This window comes from Octopus bimaculoides, chromosome 20, assembly GCF_046866305.1.
Source record: "Octopus bimaculoides isolate indiv1 chromosome 20, ASM4686630v1, whole genome shotgun sequence".
Classification (NCBI taxonomy): domain Eukaryota; kingdom Metazoa; phylum Mollusca; class Cephalopoda; order Octopoda; family Octopodidae; genus Octopus; species Octopus bimaculoides.
Genome location: NC_142947.1, coordinates 26,380,796 through 26,400,795, shown reverse-complemented (window position 1 = coordinate 26,400,795; position 20,000 = coordinate 26,380,796). Strand labels below are relative to the sequence as shown.

At 32.4% G+C, this 20,000-nt stretch overlaps 1 protein-coding gene across 1 annotated transcript in view; it reads right to left on the bottom strand.

The window, feature by feature from the left end:
• The window catches only part of LOC106868737 (sodium- and chloride-dependent glycine transporter 1), a 58,496-nt gene that overhangs the window by 15,264 nt on the left and 23,232 nt on the right, over window positions 1–20,000 (bottom strand). The window contains exons 3-9 of the mRNA XM_014914134.3: window positions 19,971–20,000; window positions 18,954–19,290; window positions 17,904–18,036; window positions 16,564–16,698; window positions 14,719–14,822; window positions 13,563–13,687; window positions 11,743–11,855 (exon numbers count right to left, since the gene is read on the bottom strand). The exon at window positions 19,971–20,000 is cut by the window's right edge and continues 102 nt beyond it. Coding sequence (XP_014769620.1) covers window positions 11,743–11,855; window positions 13,563–13,687; window positions 14,719–14,822; window positions 16,564–16,698; window positions 17,904–18,036; window positions 18,954–19,290; window positions 19,971–20,000 — 977 coding nt within the window. The remainder of the gene's footprint in view (window positions 1–11,742; window positions 11,856–13,562; window positions 13,688–14,718; window positions 14,823–16,563; window positions 16,699–17,903; window positions 18,037–18,953; window positions 19,291–19,970) is intronic.

Sequence of the window (20,000 nt, the reverse complement as noted above, 5' to 3'; positions counted from 1 at the left end):
ATTGAAAATAATTGAAACTAACCAAAATAAAAAGATAAGAAGAAACGAAAAAGATCAGAACAAGAAGAACACAAACAAAAAACAGGCAAAAATCCAAGAGATGACAGAAAATTTCTTGGTAAAGCTGATGCTACTCTATAAAGGGCAGAGTGCCTATGTGGACTGAACCGAGTGAAAGAAAACTGAATGAAAAGCCTTTCTCTTAGTACATCTTTAATACATGTACACACACATGTGTGTGTGTGTGTGTGTGTGTGTGTGTGTGTGTGTGTGTGTGTGTGTATATATATATATATATATATATATATATATATATATATATATATATATATATATATATATATATATATATGTATATATATACATATACACACACACACAAGGGTGGGCTGAAACATTCATAGGTTGACTATGAAGGAGTGATGTCAAAGCTGTAAAATTTTGCATGCATTAATTTCAACCCTTTTTATTAATAACTCCATTGTTTCTTTCCAGGTAAATTGACATCTGATTGTTCAAAGAAGATTTTAAAGTAACTAGTAATAACTGCTCTTGAAAATGGACAAAATTTAGCATTGTGGTGTTAACAAGAATCTACAGATTTAGTCCCTAAGAACATATGCTGACATAGTTGCTACATTAGAGGATGATGCTCCAGTTTTATCAACTGCAAAAATGGGCAGCTGAATTTAGGAGGGGAATGGAGTATCATAAATACAATCGAAGGTCAGGACGTCCTGAAATTGCCACCACTGAAGAAAATATTGACTGTGTTCACTACATGACAGGCAACTGACTATAAATCAAACAGCCAATGCTATTACCATATCCCTTGAGAAAGATGAGAATATTCTGCACAATGAGCTTGGTGGGTGTCTTCTAATACCTGATGATCACATCACAGCAAAATCTGACATTGTTCCAGGCAGATTCCACAGCTGCTTTCCTTGAATGTTTCCTAATCCAGGATGAATGTTGGCTTCATCACTTTGTGCAAGAGACAAAGACACAAACTATGCAGTGGAAACCCGTCCCCTCAGCTGGGAAGGTTATGGCCTCAGTTTATTTTTTGCATGCAAAAGGTATTGTGTTTATTGACTATCTTCAATAGTGGAGTGTGCTCTAATAACTTCCTGAGGCAGTTATGGAAGGCTATTAAGACAAAACGCCCAGGAAAACTGACAAATGAGGTCTTGTTTCATCAGGACAATGCTCCAGTACATAAATCTTAGCTTTCAATGACAGCTATGCATGACTGTAGTTTTGAACTGGTTGATCACCCTCCTGATTTATCCTGATTTGGTCCCATCTATCATCTGTTTCCCAACATGAAAAAATACTTAGCTGGGAACCAGTATTGCAGTAATGATGATATATTTGCTGTTGCTACCAGTTACTTTTGAAGTCTACTTTGAACAGTCAGATGTCAGTTTATCTGGATAGAAAGAATGCAATTATTAACAAGGGTTGAAATTATTGCATGAAGATTTCGCAGCTCTAACATCACCCCTTCATAGTCAGCCCACTCTTGTATGTGTGTATATGCACACACACATATATATCTATGCACACATTCTCATATTTGTTTTACAATCTATTTATTGAATTATATATATAGTTATAACTTAATAGATTTTGTTCAAAGTGTGTTAACATGAAAAATCACGTGTGCACACACACACACAGTTGTATGAATGTATGTATAATGTGCATGTATGCACATATAAGTGTATGTGTATGCATATATACACATACACATGCAAATATATACACATAAACACATACACACACATTTTGACAGTCATCCAACAGCTAGGAGTGAGAGACCTCGAGCTTTTATTCAGACATTTCTCGAGAAAGAAAACTCCGATGTAACACCTGCAACTTCAGTTGCATGCCAGGATGTAGATCTGTACTTTTTTTTTGGGGGGGGGAGGGAAATGCATAAATAAGTTGCCTCAAAATGTTTCAGACACATGTATCTCTTGATTTTTAACAGCTCTATCATGTGTTACATAAAATTGCTGACTGTGGCAAAAGAATCAATGAAAGATTCCATAATGGAACAAAGCTGTGTATCAGCATGTGTGGTTAAGCTTTGTAAACACCTACTGCAAGAGGTATTCATCACTGTCACATCTGCACAAAAGAGTGTAGAACCCTAGCAGCTTATTCAGCTGATACTCTAACAATTCTACCAAAGCACTGCTCTGACTTAGTACTTCCTTATGCACACACACACACACACACACATACACATACAGGCAGAGGTGTGGCTTCCCAACCACATGGTTTCAGGTTCAGTCTCACTGCACCTTGGTCAAGTATCTCTTCTATTAGCCTTAGGCTGACCAAAGCCTTGCAAATAGATTAGTGGATTAGGTAGATAGAAACTGAAAAAAGCCTGTCATATATGTGTGTGTGTGTGTGTGAAATGAGTATATATATATATATATATATATATATATATATATATATATATATATATATGCCAGCTTGGAAAACATGTTAAATAATGATGATGATGAATATAGTATGAGTATATAATGGAAGCATGTGGCTTAGTGGTTAGGGTGTTGGGCTCATGATTGTAAGATTGTGGCTTCAGTTCATGGACCAGGTGAGCAAAACATGCCATGGAAACTAAGGAACTGGCCCTCTGAATCTATATGACCTGGGAAAGATCTTTATCATTATATATATAAAGAAGAAGGAGGCAGTCAAAATTTTGGATAATTCTATATTAGTGCTTTCATCCATGGATGAAAGTACTAATAAAGAAGATTTTATCCACAATTCTGACTGCCTCCTCTTTCTTAATATACAATATCTGTACAACACTTCAAACACTGTGTACATATTTTTTATTGAATGTGATGTATAACATAATCTCTATTGTTTGTGAGAGCAAAATTTTAACCTACAGAATAAAGTGTCTGTCTATCTATACACACAAAGGCAGCATCAAATTTACCCATACTTGGTACTCCATTCTGCTTGTCACCACATATAGAAAACTATATTTCTCACAGGTTATCTCTTAAGAGATTCTTATTAGTCTCACATCCATCAGCTGTATCTATGAATCATTTGCTTTGTCTTACATCGCACTACACCCTCTCTCATGCTGATGTTATGAAAATATGTATCCATTATCATGTGTAAAGTAGTTGGTAGGGCACCCAGCCACAGAAACCATGCAAAAAAATGGAATATTTGAGTGGGACAGTAGTTCTGAATAAGAACATACTGGGACTGGACCAGCAGAGAAGACAAATGTAAACTGTCAATGATGGCATAAGAATGAGTCAGAAAGTAATGCAATTTTTATTTTAAATATGTATGTAATTATATATATATATATATATATATATATATATATATATATATATATATATTTATATCTATCTATCTATATATATTTATATCTATCTATCTATATATATTTATATCTATCTATCTATATATATTTATATCTATCTATCTATATATATTTATATCTATCTATCTATCTATCTATCTATTTATCTATCTATCTATCTATCTATCTATCTATCTATCTATCTATCTATCTATCTATATCTATCTCTATCTATCTATATATATATATATATATATACACACACACACACACAGACACACATAAAGGGGATTTTCAAAGTTAGTAACAGATTTTTGCTGATGTCGACCACCACTTTTTCAGTAGTAGAAGTAGCATAGTAACAAATCATAATTAAAAAGAAAGTTTGGTTCAGATATTTAATCTCTGCAATGAATTTGGCTTTTCCACTCATTGTAGGGAGGATTGTAGATACATTATAAACAATGTCCCTCTGATATAGATACGGAAGCTAAGAAGGAAAAAAGAAACTTCTTTTTTTGCATTCATAAAAAGATGCTGAAGAATGGTGTATAAGTTTAAAATAAAAGAATCATGCTCTCTAAGGACCAACCTATTGCCAGGAAAATGCCTATCCAAACATTTTGACTCTTATGAGAGACTTAAGAACAGACATTCAAAACAAAGCATTTTTCAGTTCCAGCTCATTTTTATCCATTCCTGCAAATGTATCTGCATGCACACACACACACCAGCACTTATACATTAACTGGAATATACATACAATTCCATACATTATATAAAAGATTTCTGATTCAGAATATTCGAAAAATACCTCCACAAAGAGGACAAATGGAAATTTATCCAATAAAGTTGTCACTGTTATCTCTTAGTCTAGGGATAATCACCAAATCGACATTACTGAATTGCAAACAATGAAACAAAATTCTGCAGATGCCTCCCACATATGCCATCTACGTAAGCTCAGAGAATTGCTACTTAAGGAAAATATTATGAGAGTAATAATAATAATGATAATAATTATGATGATAAGGATAATAATAAGGATAATAATAATAATAATAATAATAATAATAATAATAATAATAATAATAATAATAATAATAATGATGACCACCCCCTGTATTTTTGATCTGAATATCTTTCAACATCAAAATGCATTCTTCAGCTTACCTTGCTGTCGATGTGCCTTTATCCAACTAAAGAAATATAAAAATTGAGGATAAAAGTATAATAAAACAGCTTTTCACTACTTAATTATTATCATTACTGTAGTTATGGTTACTGTGCTTAATGTAACACATACACAAAAAGATATTGAAAATACCAACTGTTTTTTTAAAAAATTTTTCATTTTTGTAAGAACTGATAAATCAGTAAAGTTCAGAAAGATATAGAAGAGTTTTCTTAATTGATTCTTACTGAATAACTACTTATTTGATAAGTCAATGACGTATGAAATAATCTAGGAAATGTAACTAATGACCTAATTCACACAGATGAAGAAAGATATATCAAAAACATGCAATTGTCTTTTATTTTTTGTTACACAGTGGAGGAAAAACAGGATAAAAATAACTGGTGGTAGGGGACATATTTCTGTTTTCAATAGCCAGATTAAGAAAGAATTAGAAATAAAATATAATATAAACAAATGCAGAAAAGTATAATATAGTGTTATTGATAAAAAAAAGCCATATATTTAAAAATCTCTAATATTTTTGGAAGATAACTCAAATATAACATTCTCCATCTCCCAAACCAAATGTGTTTTTGCAAATTTTTTAGCAGCAGTGTTATGAGCAGACTCCAAACACTGGCAGGAGCTAGATGGGATTTATTGCTTAATAAACAATACATATACACACACACATTATGTGTGTGTGTAAGGTGATTTGCTTGGATAGTTAAGAGTTCCTCTTTTCTTAGCATATAATTGAACTAATGCACGCTATGTTAAGTTTTCTTTTATTCTTAAGAATATGCAAAACTTTGTCTTTAGCTTAAAAACCTTTTAAAAGAACAATCTAAGTAAGAACTCTTGAGAAATCCACCTCAAGGACTTCACTGAATTCCATTTGGTAATGAACCAATGAATGCTACAAATCAAATCACCAATACAAGAATTAAAAATTATGAAGTTATTCAATAGCTTTGTTATAGGCTTAAAACCAGGAGGTGTCTGCCTTGAAGAAATCAATAGATAATGCATCCGAGTTCATTCATCAACCAAAGAAAGCTCAGTGCAATACATGAGCTATTTCTTCAACAACAACAATAACAACTTTAGTATATACCTGAGTGTATTTGATACACTAGGTATGATTATCATTTGTAGCAATTTTCTGTCTTTTATAAAGGAAGACATTTAATTCTATTTGGTCCAGTCTATCAATTCAAAAACTTGGTATCATGTATTGCTGCTGAAAAAGCAATTTGCTAAATAGATTTGCTTGTCATTCAGTTACTGTTATTGAAATTGAAAGTTGAGCGTCAGCATCACGTGAACATGAGTGCATTGAGAAGATAATGGACAAAAAAAAAAAAAAAAAAAAAAAAAAGAAGAACATATTAAATAATGATTTACATATATATATTACCTAAGTAATCAATTAATACTCTCAAGGGAAGGAAACCAGTATTTTAGTTGCCTCCCTTCATTGGGTATGGTTTACAGCCTGTTCTCAGAAAGATTAAAACTTACTCTTGATTTAGATTATGATAGAAATTTTTAAATTTAGAATTGTATAGAATTTATGAGGATGGGTTGCCTATTTTAATAAAATATCTAATTTTTGTATTTTGAATTTGGTTAAAATCTCCTGGCAAGATGGTTAGTTTAGATGAAATTAGGGAAAAAAAAAAAAAAAAAAAAAAAAAAAAAACTTTGTAGAATGTTGTTCCAACAGGAATAGGAATAAAAGAATACTTTTAATATAATTTTTTAAAACCATTTTTCATACTTTTCATACTCCCACATTATCACGTTGGTCAGACTCAGAATTTAAAATGACCTGATAAAAAATTAAACAATTCTTTTGCATCTAAAAAGATGTGAATATCCCATCAAGATTTCAAATGAAATATTATCTTCATTGGAATTACTGATGACTCGAATAAATTCTTAGGCAGACGCAAAAATTAAGATTTATTAGGAAAAGGAAAGATTGTGTAGCTGTCCTGCCTTTCTCAAAGGACCAATGATTTAAAAGAAGTAAAATGATTGCAACCAGGAGGCAAAATTTCCTCAAAGATGCAGCTCCCTATGATGTTATTTCTTACTATTCAATGGTTATGGCTCCATTGGTGACTGGTAGCAGATATATTTTATTTCAACTATCTTTTATTCAAAACATTGATTTGTCCACAGAGGAGTTTTATCCTTGTTTGAGTAATTACAGTGAAATACTTGAATGAGTTATGAGAGAAATGATGACATTGAAGTTAATCCTACACCTCAAATTAATAGACCTACTAAAATTGAATTTTCAAGCCAGCTGAAACTAGAATTGGGAGATGAAAATAATCACAGAACCAGAAATTCAAATAGGCTGTAAATAAAGAGGTTACTAAAACAGGAACTCAACTGTGAATTCAGATCAAAGAAATTGTGTAGATTTCCTACATCAATTAGAAGTTAAAACGGGACTTTTACAGATGTAGAGTTGAGATACCTTAGTGAAACCAAGTAGCGACAACATACAAACTAAAGACAAGTGAATCAGAAATTGAGCAAAATGACATTTAATGTTTTTATCTGCTTCAAAATACGGAAAGCAATTGAAATTCATAATTTCTACATGCACAAAAAATACCATAGATGTATATACTTGTAATGTATGTTCAATTATGTATTTATGTGTATGTGTGCATGTACATGCATATTTTCCATTTACTCTTTATCAGCATAAAGCTGATCATTTACCAAACAGCAAAATTTTATGCCCCAAATTGCAAAATTCTTGATTGAATTACTTAAACATGAGTAGTCTAAAGATAAACTCCTGTCTATACATTTGAGAAGTGGTGTTTATTCTGCTGGAAAATTAACATCTACATACAATGGAACATCTTTCATTCGCTGTTTTCAATGTACATTATTATATGCGCACACAGTTTTACATACACACACTTATGCATGGATCCATGTGAGTAAACAGGAGGCATGTTCAACTGTGCTAGTGTCTGTGTATGTGCATATTACAAACACACTGCCTTTTTTGGGACATATATATTTGCTTCTTAGTTCACTATAATAAACAATAAATGTCATTAGCATCACAAAGATTCTTAAATACTGGAGAAACTAAAATAAAATTCTGAAAATAATAGCTACACAGGGAAATGAGAGAGAGAAGACAGACAGAGAGAGAGAGAGAGAGAGAGAGAGAGAGAGAGAGAGAGAGAGAGAGAGAGAGAGAGAGAGGGAGAGGGAGAGAGAGCTTGGAGAATACCTAAAAAAAAAAAAAATTACATGGAAAATGACAGAAAAGGAGATGAAATAAATTAAATAACTCCTTAAAACCATAGACAGAAATGTAAGAGAAATGTTGAAAGAAAGTAAGAGGTGTATAACATGTTATATATGTAAGAAAAAAAAACACAATGAACAAAGTCAACAGAGATAAAGGGAAAAAAATGATGAACTAACATCTCTCTTGTCAGGAGATATATTTGGTGAGGGGGTGAAAAAAAACATTAATTCTAGTAGTCTGGCTATTCATAAAAGAAATATAGTCGTGTTTATTGACACATATTGTAATATTTCAACAGCTAGAAGAAACAAGAGAAAAAAGAAATGTGTCTGGAGATTACCAAATCTTCATATTGTCCCCTTTCAATTTTATTAAAAAAAAAAAAAAATTCAAATTTTGGGTACGTAAAAGGAAAGAAAAAGAAACAAAAATACAAAGAGTTCTATAGTAAAAAAAGTAAAATGTTGGAAGAAAAAATTGATAAAAAAATAAAATTTAAGTTTAAAAGAAAAAAAATCAAATAAAATAAAGATTTGATAAAAATAAATTAAAAAAAGTTAAAAATGAAAAAAAAAAAAAAAAAAAAAAAAACAGCAAAAAACTAAATGTGAAAACATTTTTTGGAAGTTGAGAGAGTCTAAACAATGCTGTCCCAAATTGGTACTTTTTAGATTGTCAATACAAATACAGAATCCATCTAAGAAATGAAGGAAAAACAAAAATGTGTATGATAATTATATATGAACGAGTGGTCAAGTGTCCATCCATGCATTAACTAGTAGTACTTTTAGGTCTTTCTTTGAATATGTCAAGCCAGAAAGCATCAGTTTAAAATGCCATGATCTCTAGTCAGCAAGAACTACTTGAATATGCATAAGACAATGGGAGTGAGAGTGAGGAAAAGAGAGGAGTGACAGAGATTGAGAGAGAAAGATAGACAAAGATAGACAAAGAGACACAGAGTGATAGAGAAAGATAGATAGAGAATAGGGGGAAGACAGAGAAAAGATTCTTTTGTAGTTATATATATATATATATATATACATGTATATATATATATATATATGCATATATATATATATAAACACATATATATATATACACACACACATAGCTAGATGGTTTTGAAGTTTAAGACAACACCATATACATCATGATGGGTTCAGGGGCTTTTGCTAGAAAAAAAATAATTAAGAAAAAGTCTAAAAATGAATTTGAAAAATTTAGATATTTTATTTTCATAAATTAAATATTTAAAAAACATGTTTGATAGGATGGAATATATTCTTTACTTTAAATTCCTGAAATTTTAGTATAAGAAAATATAAATTTGCAATTAAGGAAAATTATTTCTAATTGATGTAATAAAGATAGAATTTATTTTCTTCATAAGAAGTCACATAAATTGTTAAGTTTAATACTGCAGATTTTGCTACATTAAAATTATGACTATATTAAAAAAAAAAAAAATTAATTCTTTAAACAGTTTAATTTTGGAAGGTGGAATGAATAATGGTGTTGTCAAGAAACTCTACCAAGCTTTAGTGGCCAACCAGAAGCTTAGTAGAGGTGAACTGGAAGGGGGAAAACAACCCAGAATGCATTGCCACAATTGTAGGCATTACATTGTAACTCTTATGATACCCAAAGAACATGTCGATAGATAATCCACATGTTCTTTGAATTTGACTCCCAAAATCAAGAACAACTAACAAGAAACATGAAAGATTTTCATTTTAAAGCTAAAATACAGGTATAGGAAAAAAACAAAAAACAAAAAAAAACACAAAAATGGCTGAAATGAACAAGGAATGTATTTTTGTTGTTGTTTTGATGGCGTGTTGAATACTTTGATACCTGTATTTTTTTATAAAGAACGTTGCTCGCTCTCTCCAAATGCTTATCATTTATATTTAAAACAATTTTGACTAGGGATCAAGGTAGTTCATTAAAAAAAATGGTAATTACTATTTAAACTTTTGAGAAAATCTAAAAATTTACAAAAATTATAAAGTAGGATCAGAAAGTTTTTTTTAAATTGATTTTTTTAATTTCAAATTTCTTTTGAAATAAATTACTTAATAGTATAAAAAGGGTCTGATTAGAAAAATAAATATTTTGAAAAAAAAGAAAACATTGTTTATATGAAGAAAACATTGTTTTCACAGTTTTATTGGGAAATTTCATAAAAAATAGCGATTTTTTAATAATATGGGTTGTTACTGATGCTTTCTACCTTTTGAACTTCATTGAAATGGAAAAGACACAAGACCATTTTTTCTTTTTGTGCTGTAGAAGTTTCTTTGACCATTTTCCCTCAGACAATTACAAAACACTTCCCCTTCACAAAGAATTAAATGAAAAATTAATTTGATGAGCACCTAATGATTGCCAAGTTTATTAGTGTTACTCCGACTAGACAAATTTAATTCACTACATATTTTTTCATTAAGACTAACTAAAGAAGCTTACTAAATTTCATTAAGAAAAGTATTTTTTTATTCTACATAGTTTTTTTATAAGTTTATGGGAAAGTTGGTTTCTTCAGAAGTAATAAATGTAAATTTTCATTTTTTTTCTTTCACAAGTTACAATAAAGCTAAATTGTGTATAAAAATATTCTTTTAATATAATTTTGTCAGAAGCTTGGATCAGAGCCAATAATCTTATCAGGCCCTCTTTACTGATAAAATTGTTACAGCAAATGCAACAACATACACTGGTTAATGCTTGTTGAGAAAATGAGTGTAGTGGCAAAACATGGATGTGATTTGGTTCAGAAACTTGCAACAGAGTCAACTCTACTGGCCAAGGCTATCTTAGCAACATTATAGGCTCCTGGACAAATCTCTGCACTGGGCCTTATAGTATTTATTTATTGGCAACAAGTCAACAACATAGATTACAATTGGGCCCCTTAAAAAGGTCCCTGTGCCCATGTATTAAGATAGTATTGCAACTAAGGTTAGGCACTAAAGGCATATTTCACAAATAGCAGAAATTATAGAATACTGAGGTTTATACAAATAAACAGAAATAACTGAAACTAAAAAAAAAAAAAAAAATTGATGCTTGACATCGACATATGTTGACACATTGAGAGGGAAGGGGAGGCTATCATCAAATCTACTCTAGTATTTCAGCACTATTTCTACTACTCTTTCAATGCTACCAAAAACCTACTTCCATAATAATAATATTAATTTTCAAAATAGAATAAATTCTGATAAGTTTGGTCCTATCTTGCACGTTAAACTTAACTAGTAACTTACTAAATAGTAAACTTGCTGTAGAGAAAATCTTCTAAAAAAAAAAAAAAAAATACTAGAATGAAAGAATGAATAAAAGAAACATTGCTAACAAATCTGAGGTCAAGTGGTCATATTTGTATTTTCTCAACTATCAAAATAAAGAAAAGAGAAGAGAGCAAGAGAAAAGATAGCAAGAATGAATGTATATAATATATAGGTATATATGTATATAATACATATATAATATATAATATATATATATATATATATATATATATATATATATATATATATATATCATATATATATAATATATATAATAAATACATATACATGTAATATATATTATATACAGAGATAGAGAGTGATAGACTGAGAAATTGCACAAGATAGAGTGAGTGATTGATAGTGTGTGAGAGAGAGACAGACAGACAGAGTGAGAGAGAGAGAGAGAGAGAGAGAGAGAGAGAGAGAGAGAGAGAGAGAGAGAGAACTAGATAGTGAGAGAACTATTGCTGAGGAAACATTGCATATGCATTGACTTTCTTTTAGACACCAATTAAGGCGGGACATGATGATTTGGGACTTTTCTCCAGACACATTCTGAGGGTGATGTTGATTATTTAAAGAGAGAGCAAAAAAGAACATGACTTACCTGGCTGTCCAAGCCAACGGTAAATAACATTAAAAAAAACAAAATTGCCCACAGAGGGGACACTGGTAATTTAGTTACAGCTTCAGGGTAAGCAACAAATGTTAGACCAGGACCTAAAAGGTGGTAAAAGAAGAAACAAAAAAATGCAAATTAGTGAGATGTAAAGAAAATAAAAACTTGTTTCTTTCAGTTCCTTTCTATTTTGGATTTGGTAGACAGAAATTGAAAGAGACCTATAGCGCAGGTAGGGAAAAGCAGTCCCAGGTTGACCAATATGGATTTGGTAGATACAAATTGAAAGAGGCAAGGTGGCAGAAACATTAACATGCCGGGCGAAATGCTTAGCGGTATTTCGTCTGCCGTTACATTCTGAGTTCAAATACCGCCGAGTTCAACTTTGCCTTTCATCCGTTCGAGGTCCATAAATTAAGTACCAGTTATGCACTGGGGTCGGTCCCCTCTATGTTTTAGCCCCTTGAGGGCAATAAAGAAATAAGAAATTGAAAGAGGCCCATAGCACAGGTAGGGAAAAGTAGATGTTAAAATGATGATAAATCTATCAATTTAAATATAAATAGAAGTGAATAATTCACTTATATATACATATATATAAGTGAATTATTATATATATATATATATATATATATATATATATATATATATATACACACACACGCATATATATACACACACACACATATATATATAATATATATTATATATATATTTGCTATTATGTGAAGCTGTTGTATGTCCAAATTTGACCAAATACGTTTCTTTTCAATATTTATTTTTGCCTGCAATAGCTGGTTCTTTTAGTGAAACTATCGTATCTCCAGTTGCTTCAAATGCCAAGATATGAAAAATTGTCAAAGTGTAATACATCGGTTTCGCTATGTAATGGTGAAACTATTTTTTCGTTTTCTGAATAAGCAATGCTTTGCACTTATGACACTTTTGCATAATAGTAACGATTATATATATTCCAGTCAAACCGTCTAACCCATGCCAGTATGGAAAGCGAACGCTAAATGATGATAATCATGATACACACACACACACACTAATAATCTTATAATTATTTCGTTAAAATGAATTAGAGGAATATCAAATCGAAAGATTAAAATAAACCTGACTTGGATTTGAACTCAGAATATGAAGAGACATAGTCAAATATATTTTGCTTCCATAATTGTTACTTAATAAAGGTAAATAACTGCAATTAATCAAATTCATCAATATAATTATCTCCCCTAATATAATAATTACCGCGCTTGAATAGTTCATTTCAAATAAGTTTAACAAAGGTAATGATAAAATAATCTTTTTGACTACGTCTACCGGGTCAAGTTACTATAAATTCGAATATCATTTACATGTGTTAGGAGCGATGGTGTCTTTGCTGACGTTAAAGACAATTTTATTTTTAAACTTCAGGTATAACCGCATCCTAGACATTATCTAAAGATTCCTTCTTATTTAAAGACAAGAAAGGAGATTCAACAGCTCTATCTAGCCAGTTGAGTCAATGTGTTGATGATCCTTCGTTGCTTTGAGGGTAAATAATTGTTGTTATTGTTGCTTAGTCCCCTATCAACTCTAACTAAAAGCAAATATATGATCAATCGCATTGTATATGAAGTACCCAAAATGAGGTGCACTACATTACTAATTAACCATACCGATTGGTAGCATGCAGAATCGTTTAAGCATTGACCAAGCACTGATGTTGATTTGTTCTAGATGTGAACGGGATTATACAAGGGAGACAAAAATTATTATAAGACAAATTGAATATGTGTAGTGTTTGTGTCCCTTACCTTGGGTGACAACATCTTCAATTGGGATACCGGTTTCATAAGACATGAATCCAAGAACAGAGAAAATAACTAACCCGGCATAAACACTAGTTGTACAACCAATAACTGGGATTATCATAGCATCTCTGAAAATAAGATAAAAAAACATAATTATTATCACAAGAAATAAACGAAATAACTTTACATACATACATGTTTAGTATTTGTATTTGTGTTTTTAATGAAGTATATGGGGCTAATTATTAACAAATAAAACAAAAATCTCATGTCAAGAAGCTGGAACCTGGTCCAACAATTCAGGTATATTGGCAGATGGAGTAATCTAATACTGAATAAAATGTGCCAGCACAATTTCTGGTCATCTGCAAAGACACGTACATTTATACCAGGAGACAACAACCAAACTTATTGATGCACGTGACTGTTGTTACACTTAGCCTTCTACATGGCCCTAAAACCGGAGTAAGGTATAAGCAACATTTTCAGAATTTGGAAATATACTACCATAAATGTTAGAAGAAAATAAGGTATATTCAGTGGTAGAACAGATGGAGTATGTGAGTGTGCTCTACCAGGTCAATACTGGCTTCATTGGAGACATAATTACATGATGTCAGTGTCAATGGGTTGGCCAAGTTGTGCAAATGTAAGATCATCAGTTGTCTAAACAACATTTTATTACTTTCAGCTGAATAAAGAAAAATATGTGCATAGAGAACACTGGAAATGGCTTAAAGACGATACTTAAAAAGTGTGGTTGTAATCTTCATTATCGTCATCATCATTTAATGTCAATTTTCCATACTGGCATGGGTTGGACGGCTTAGTATGCATATAGAAAATAAGTAACCCAAGTAGAGATTGTTCATCTACAATGAAGTCTACCACTTTCATACAGCAGGAACTGAACACTTCATAGCTAAACACAAGTGGGGAAAGTGTTGCAGATTTATGATCAAAAGTGTCTTCCAGCCACAGCCCCACCTCCCATTTTAGAGTACCCAAATACTGTATGTAGTCACTGCATTTAAGACTATATTACTCCAATCTCATCTTTTTTTGAAGGTCGGTAGTATGTAATTTGAGAGAAATTTGGCTGCTATTTCTATCAGGCTGAATGACTGTGTTAGCTTGAACTTGACATAGTAGACCTCACCTGTAAACGTTGTTGTGGAATTTATTGTAACTGGCCATTGTGATGAGACCACCCCAGGACATGCCAACAGAATAAAAAATTTGAGTGGCTGCATCTCCCCAGACCTGTAAGGGAGCAAAAATGGAAATATTAGTTGAAAGATTATAAAAATTATTTATTCTAATATTCTAAAGAAATCTTTGAAAAATAAAATATTAACAGCAACAACAACAATAATTTCAAGTTTTAGCACAAGGCCAGCGATTTTGGGAGTGGGGGTAAGTTGATTGTGCTCAACTGGTACTTATTCGATTGACCCCGAAAGGATGAATGGTGAAGTCAACCTTGGTGGCATTTGAACTTAGAAAGTAAAGAGCTGGAAGGAATGTCACTAAGCATTTTGTCAGGTGCAGGTAATGGTTCTGCTAGTATGTCACCTTAATAAGATTAATAATAATAATACTGGTTTTTTAATATAGACACAAGGTCAGAAATGTGGTGGAAAGGGGTGGGTGGTTCAGGTTAGTTGAATATCAACTCTGGTACTTCTATTTTATTGCCTCCTAGAGGGTTAAAAACTGAAGTTGACCATGGCAGGATTCAAGCAGAATGTAAAGAACTTGAACAAAGATGACACTCTTAACAGTTCAGCCAATTTAGTAATAATTCTTCCTAATTTTGGCACAAGACCAGCAGTTTTCAGGGAGGGGTAAGTTGATTACACTGACCCCCACCCAGTACTCAAGTGGTACATATTTTATTGACCTTCCCTGCCAAAAGGATGAAAAGCAAAGCATCCTCCAAGCTTAGTGTTCAAGAATTGATCCAGGGTCAATCTCACCACCAGTACTTCAGTTATGATGCTTTTCTTAAGCACCTCTTTTAAGTTTCCCCTCTATTCTATTTCTTTCTCTTGATTATGCCTTACTAAACCTAATCAATTCCACTCTAATTGCCCTTTTCAGGGAAACCCACCATTTGTTGTTAACAATTGACACTTTCAATTTTCCTTTTCAGGGAAATCCACTGTCTGTTGTTAACAATTGACCCTTTCAATACCCACTTAACTAACTAGCTAAACCAGTGTCTATAAGTTGCCACACTCTGGGAGTGATGTGTTCAGCTTCTAGTAACTGGATCCCTGCCTATGAAGTCTATCTAGATTGACTGTGCAGTTCACAAATTTGTAGCTGATGATCTTAAAAAGTGGACAAGTTATACTATTGTTATCTATAGGATTACAGAATACTCTATTTAGATATGACCTAGATGACCTGATACAAATTGTCCATGTCCACATTGGTGCATTTCAGAAATCTAGTTGGTACCAGTCAGACTGTTGAAAATGTCTGAGCAGGTTTGTGAGGCTTTTGGTTGGCACTGTCTGTAGTAGTAATGGTGGTTCTGGTTTGAACCAGTGGTGGGAAAGTTTTATCAAAATTTTCCTTTTCTTTATCTCATTTGTTGAAGAATTCAATTCCATGGTTTGTTTCAAATATGGTCAGTTTGAAAACGAAAAACAATTTTAAAACATGAGGGATTGAAGCTAACTTCACAAAAATTTGTTACTTAGCTTTATAAAAGTATTGTACAACAAAATATAGGAATAAACTTTCTTTATTGCAAGCAAGTGCAGTAGCTGCTTAGGTGTAAGGTGGAGTGCAACAAAGACAATGAAGGTACTCATGAGGTGGTGGTGGTGGTGGCATATTGAGGACTTGCCGGCCTTGTAAGGTCAAGAGGCATATACTCCCATCTGTGATTGCTAAGTGGAAGAAAGTGACAAGAACTGCCCCTCCACACACACACACACACACAACAACAACAACAACAACAACAACAACATCATCATCATCATAAACTCACCTGAAAATCCAGCAATCTTGACCATTTAGGAATAAGGTAAAATTTCAACCCTTCCCAAGCTCCAGGCAAAGTAACTCCTCGAATCAGCAAAATAGTTAAAACCAAATAAGGAAAAGTCGCTGTCACGTACACCACCTATTGACAAGAACAATAGATTTATACAACGGGGTAATACAGTTGAAAGAAATGGAAAGTGAAACTAGACTTCAAATCTGTCCTTCTGTATATGCATATTTATGTTGATATTTGTTATTTAAGGACTAATTAATTAAATTTGAAACAATTTTCAAAATCATTATGGGAACTCAGGAATGATAAAGTGCTAGTGGGCGGGTGGAGAAGACTACTTACTTAAGTCTTTAGCACTTACCATGATTCCATAATTATTTCTTACATTTGGTTCAAAACTACAGAGTAGCTTAACCAATTCACATTCTTCTAGTGTATATTACTGATGCCAACTTTATTGAACTTGGTGGGATGGCAAAATTGAGTTATTCCAACAAATAATAAAATACTGCAAAGTGTTTGAATTGATTGCTCCATTATATCTGGGATCTACTATCTTTAAAATAAGGATTTCTGACAAAGGCAGATTTAATGTTGGAAATTAGAGGTGATTTAGACTGACATTAATATATCACAAGCTAGTACTTTCATTAATTAACTCCTAAGAGATGGGACACAAAATTGACCTTGATGTGATTTGAAATCACAATGTAAATTACCAGAATGAATAATAATCCTTTCTACTAAAGGTACAAGTCCTGAAATTTGCAGGGAGGGGACTAATCAATTATATTAACCCCCAGTGTTTTATTGGTACTTAATTTATTGACCCTAAAAGGATGAAAGGCAAAGTCGACCTCAGCGGAATTTTGAACTCAGAACATAGTGACAAGTGAAATACCACTATGCATTTTGTCCAGCATGCTAACAGGTCTGCCAGATCACTGCCTTAATAATAATAATAATAATAATAATAATAATAATAATAATAATAATAATAATAATAATAATAATAATAATAATAATAACTACAACAACAACAACAACAACAACAACAATCTTTTCTACAAGGCCTGAAATTTGGGTGGGGGGGGGGATAATCAATTACGTTTACCTTAGTACTTAACTGGTACATAATTTATTGACCCTGAAAGGATGAAAGGTAAAGTTGACCTTGGGGGAATTTGAACTCAGAATGTGTAGATGGGTGAAATACAATACTGCTGCTGCTGCTGCTACTACTACTACTACTACTACTACTACTACTCATAATGATAATAATAATAATAATAATAATAATAATAATAATCATAAAAAGAACAACAACTTACTCTGCCAGAAGACTTGATTCCTTTGCACAGGCACAAAAATACCACAACCCATGCAAGTAGCAGACAAAGCAACAGTTCCCATCGGATAATACCCAAATCTTCAATACCATCAGTGATGTCCAACACTTTCAACCTTTTCATTTGTAAGAAAGAACAGAGTGACTGAGTTAATTGATGATGAGAAAGAAGAAAGAGAAATAGTAGACATTACATATATATTTGAAATGGCTTAAACAGAGGGAGAAAGGAGCAGCTGCTGATGACTTTTGTTAGAACATCTGAGACTACTAGGAGGAACCTCTGATTGGAAACCTGATTCAAAAGCTTACAGAAGTATCCAAAGGCCAGGTGTTAGTGATAAACTGGTTAATTGGTCTATCTGATAGGCTTTCACAGAAGGCTTCAATAGGCAAAAGTCTATGGTAGGAGACATTTGTCCAAGGTGACAGGTAGTGGCATCAAAACATGTAGAGTTGGTATGAGCTTTGTAAAGCCATACAACTATGTGTGTATCCATTCGTTTTTTTTGCAAGCTATTTTCTTCCTGTATATTCTTGATTTTTATTTTATTCCTTTATTTGGGTAGGGGAGAAAAAGAGTATGGTGTTCTGTTTCACAAAGAGATGGTTTTAGTTAGTGTGCTGATAAGATTATTTCTTCATGCTTAAAGATTTTGGCATTAGTACACATATTTATAACACTCTATACACTTCTAATGTGTACATTGAGCACTCTACATTTTTGTATGCAAATATGAATACTATATATTTTCTTTAGTTTGTTTCTGACATTGCAGCTAAGCCCATACTAGAGTACAGTTTATAATAGAGATGTAAAGGTATAATGTAATGATGGTAATGCATTCCGTGTAACATTTTTCTGAACATACCAACACAAATAAGGAGTGTTGTACAATCTATATGTACAATCTATATGTTAATTATAGTTGTACTCTTTCTCTTTCTTTCATGCATGCATGCACATACACAAACAGACAGACAGACAAACAAACACAGATACACATACACCTAATATAATAAGAAAACTCACTGCCAAAATTCTTCACTTGGTGATACTTTTGTGACATTGGACAAGATATCATCATTAGTCATTTTGTCTACCAAATCTGTGGCATTTGAGAGTCCGACAAGTGAGGTGGCATTGGTCAACATAGTACCATTGGTGGTAAATACAATACTGTTGGGGGTTGCTGTTACATTCTGCCTTTCGGTGACAGCACAGTTCTTGGAGTTCCATTTGTTTTCACAATTACTCCAAGGCAGTATTTCTCTGAATGAGTAGAACAGATAGTAGAGTGTCCAGGCTAAGATGATGTTATAGTAAATACATACGATGCCTGACACGATCACCATTCCATAACCAACTCCTGCAACAAAAAAATATATTAGATTAAAGGAATGTTATCATTCTGGTAAAGACTACAGCATTAAATGAAGTGACATGATTACTTTATATAGTAATTTAGTCAGTTGAAAGACTAAAAGTTAGAGAAAGACCAAATATTAGGAAAATGGACATCCAAATGGCTAAAGTGTTTAATAAGAGGCTGTATTCATCAACTTTGCTGGTCCTCCCTCTCAGACTGAAGAAATTAATGTGGTTGATGTTTAATTTGAGGTTTGAGTATCTATATGGCATTCTCAAGGATTCTAATTCCAAGAAAGAAGAAATAAACAGAATTGTTTAGTGCAAGTGTCTGAGAAGTGTGACACTGGAAGAACAGTGAGAGAAGAGCTTATATCATAGGTGGGATTGGGTGGTGAGGGTATGCAACTAGTAATGTTTAGAAGAACAGATGTAGTTGTAGTATTTATAAAAGGGAACCGCAAATCAGTATGCTAATGATTGAAGCTTGTTGGGAAGTGAATCACCATCAGTCAGCTAAATGGTGCTATTTTTGGATGCAGTTGCATAAAGTATGTAATCAAAACTTTTGATTTCCCAGCAGCTGTTGTGGCCAAGCAGGATGAGAAACTTTCAGTGACATTAGATATAATAATCAGTATCAAACAAATAAACATGCACACACACAAAGTAGAAACGTACCTTTGAACATAGGGCTGATTCGCCATGCTG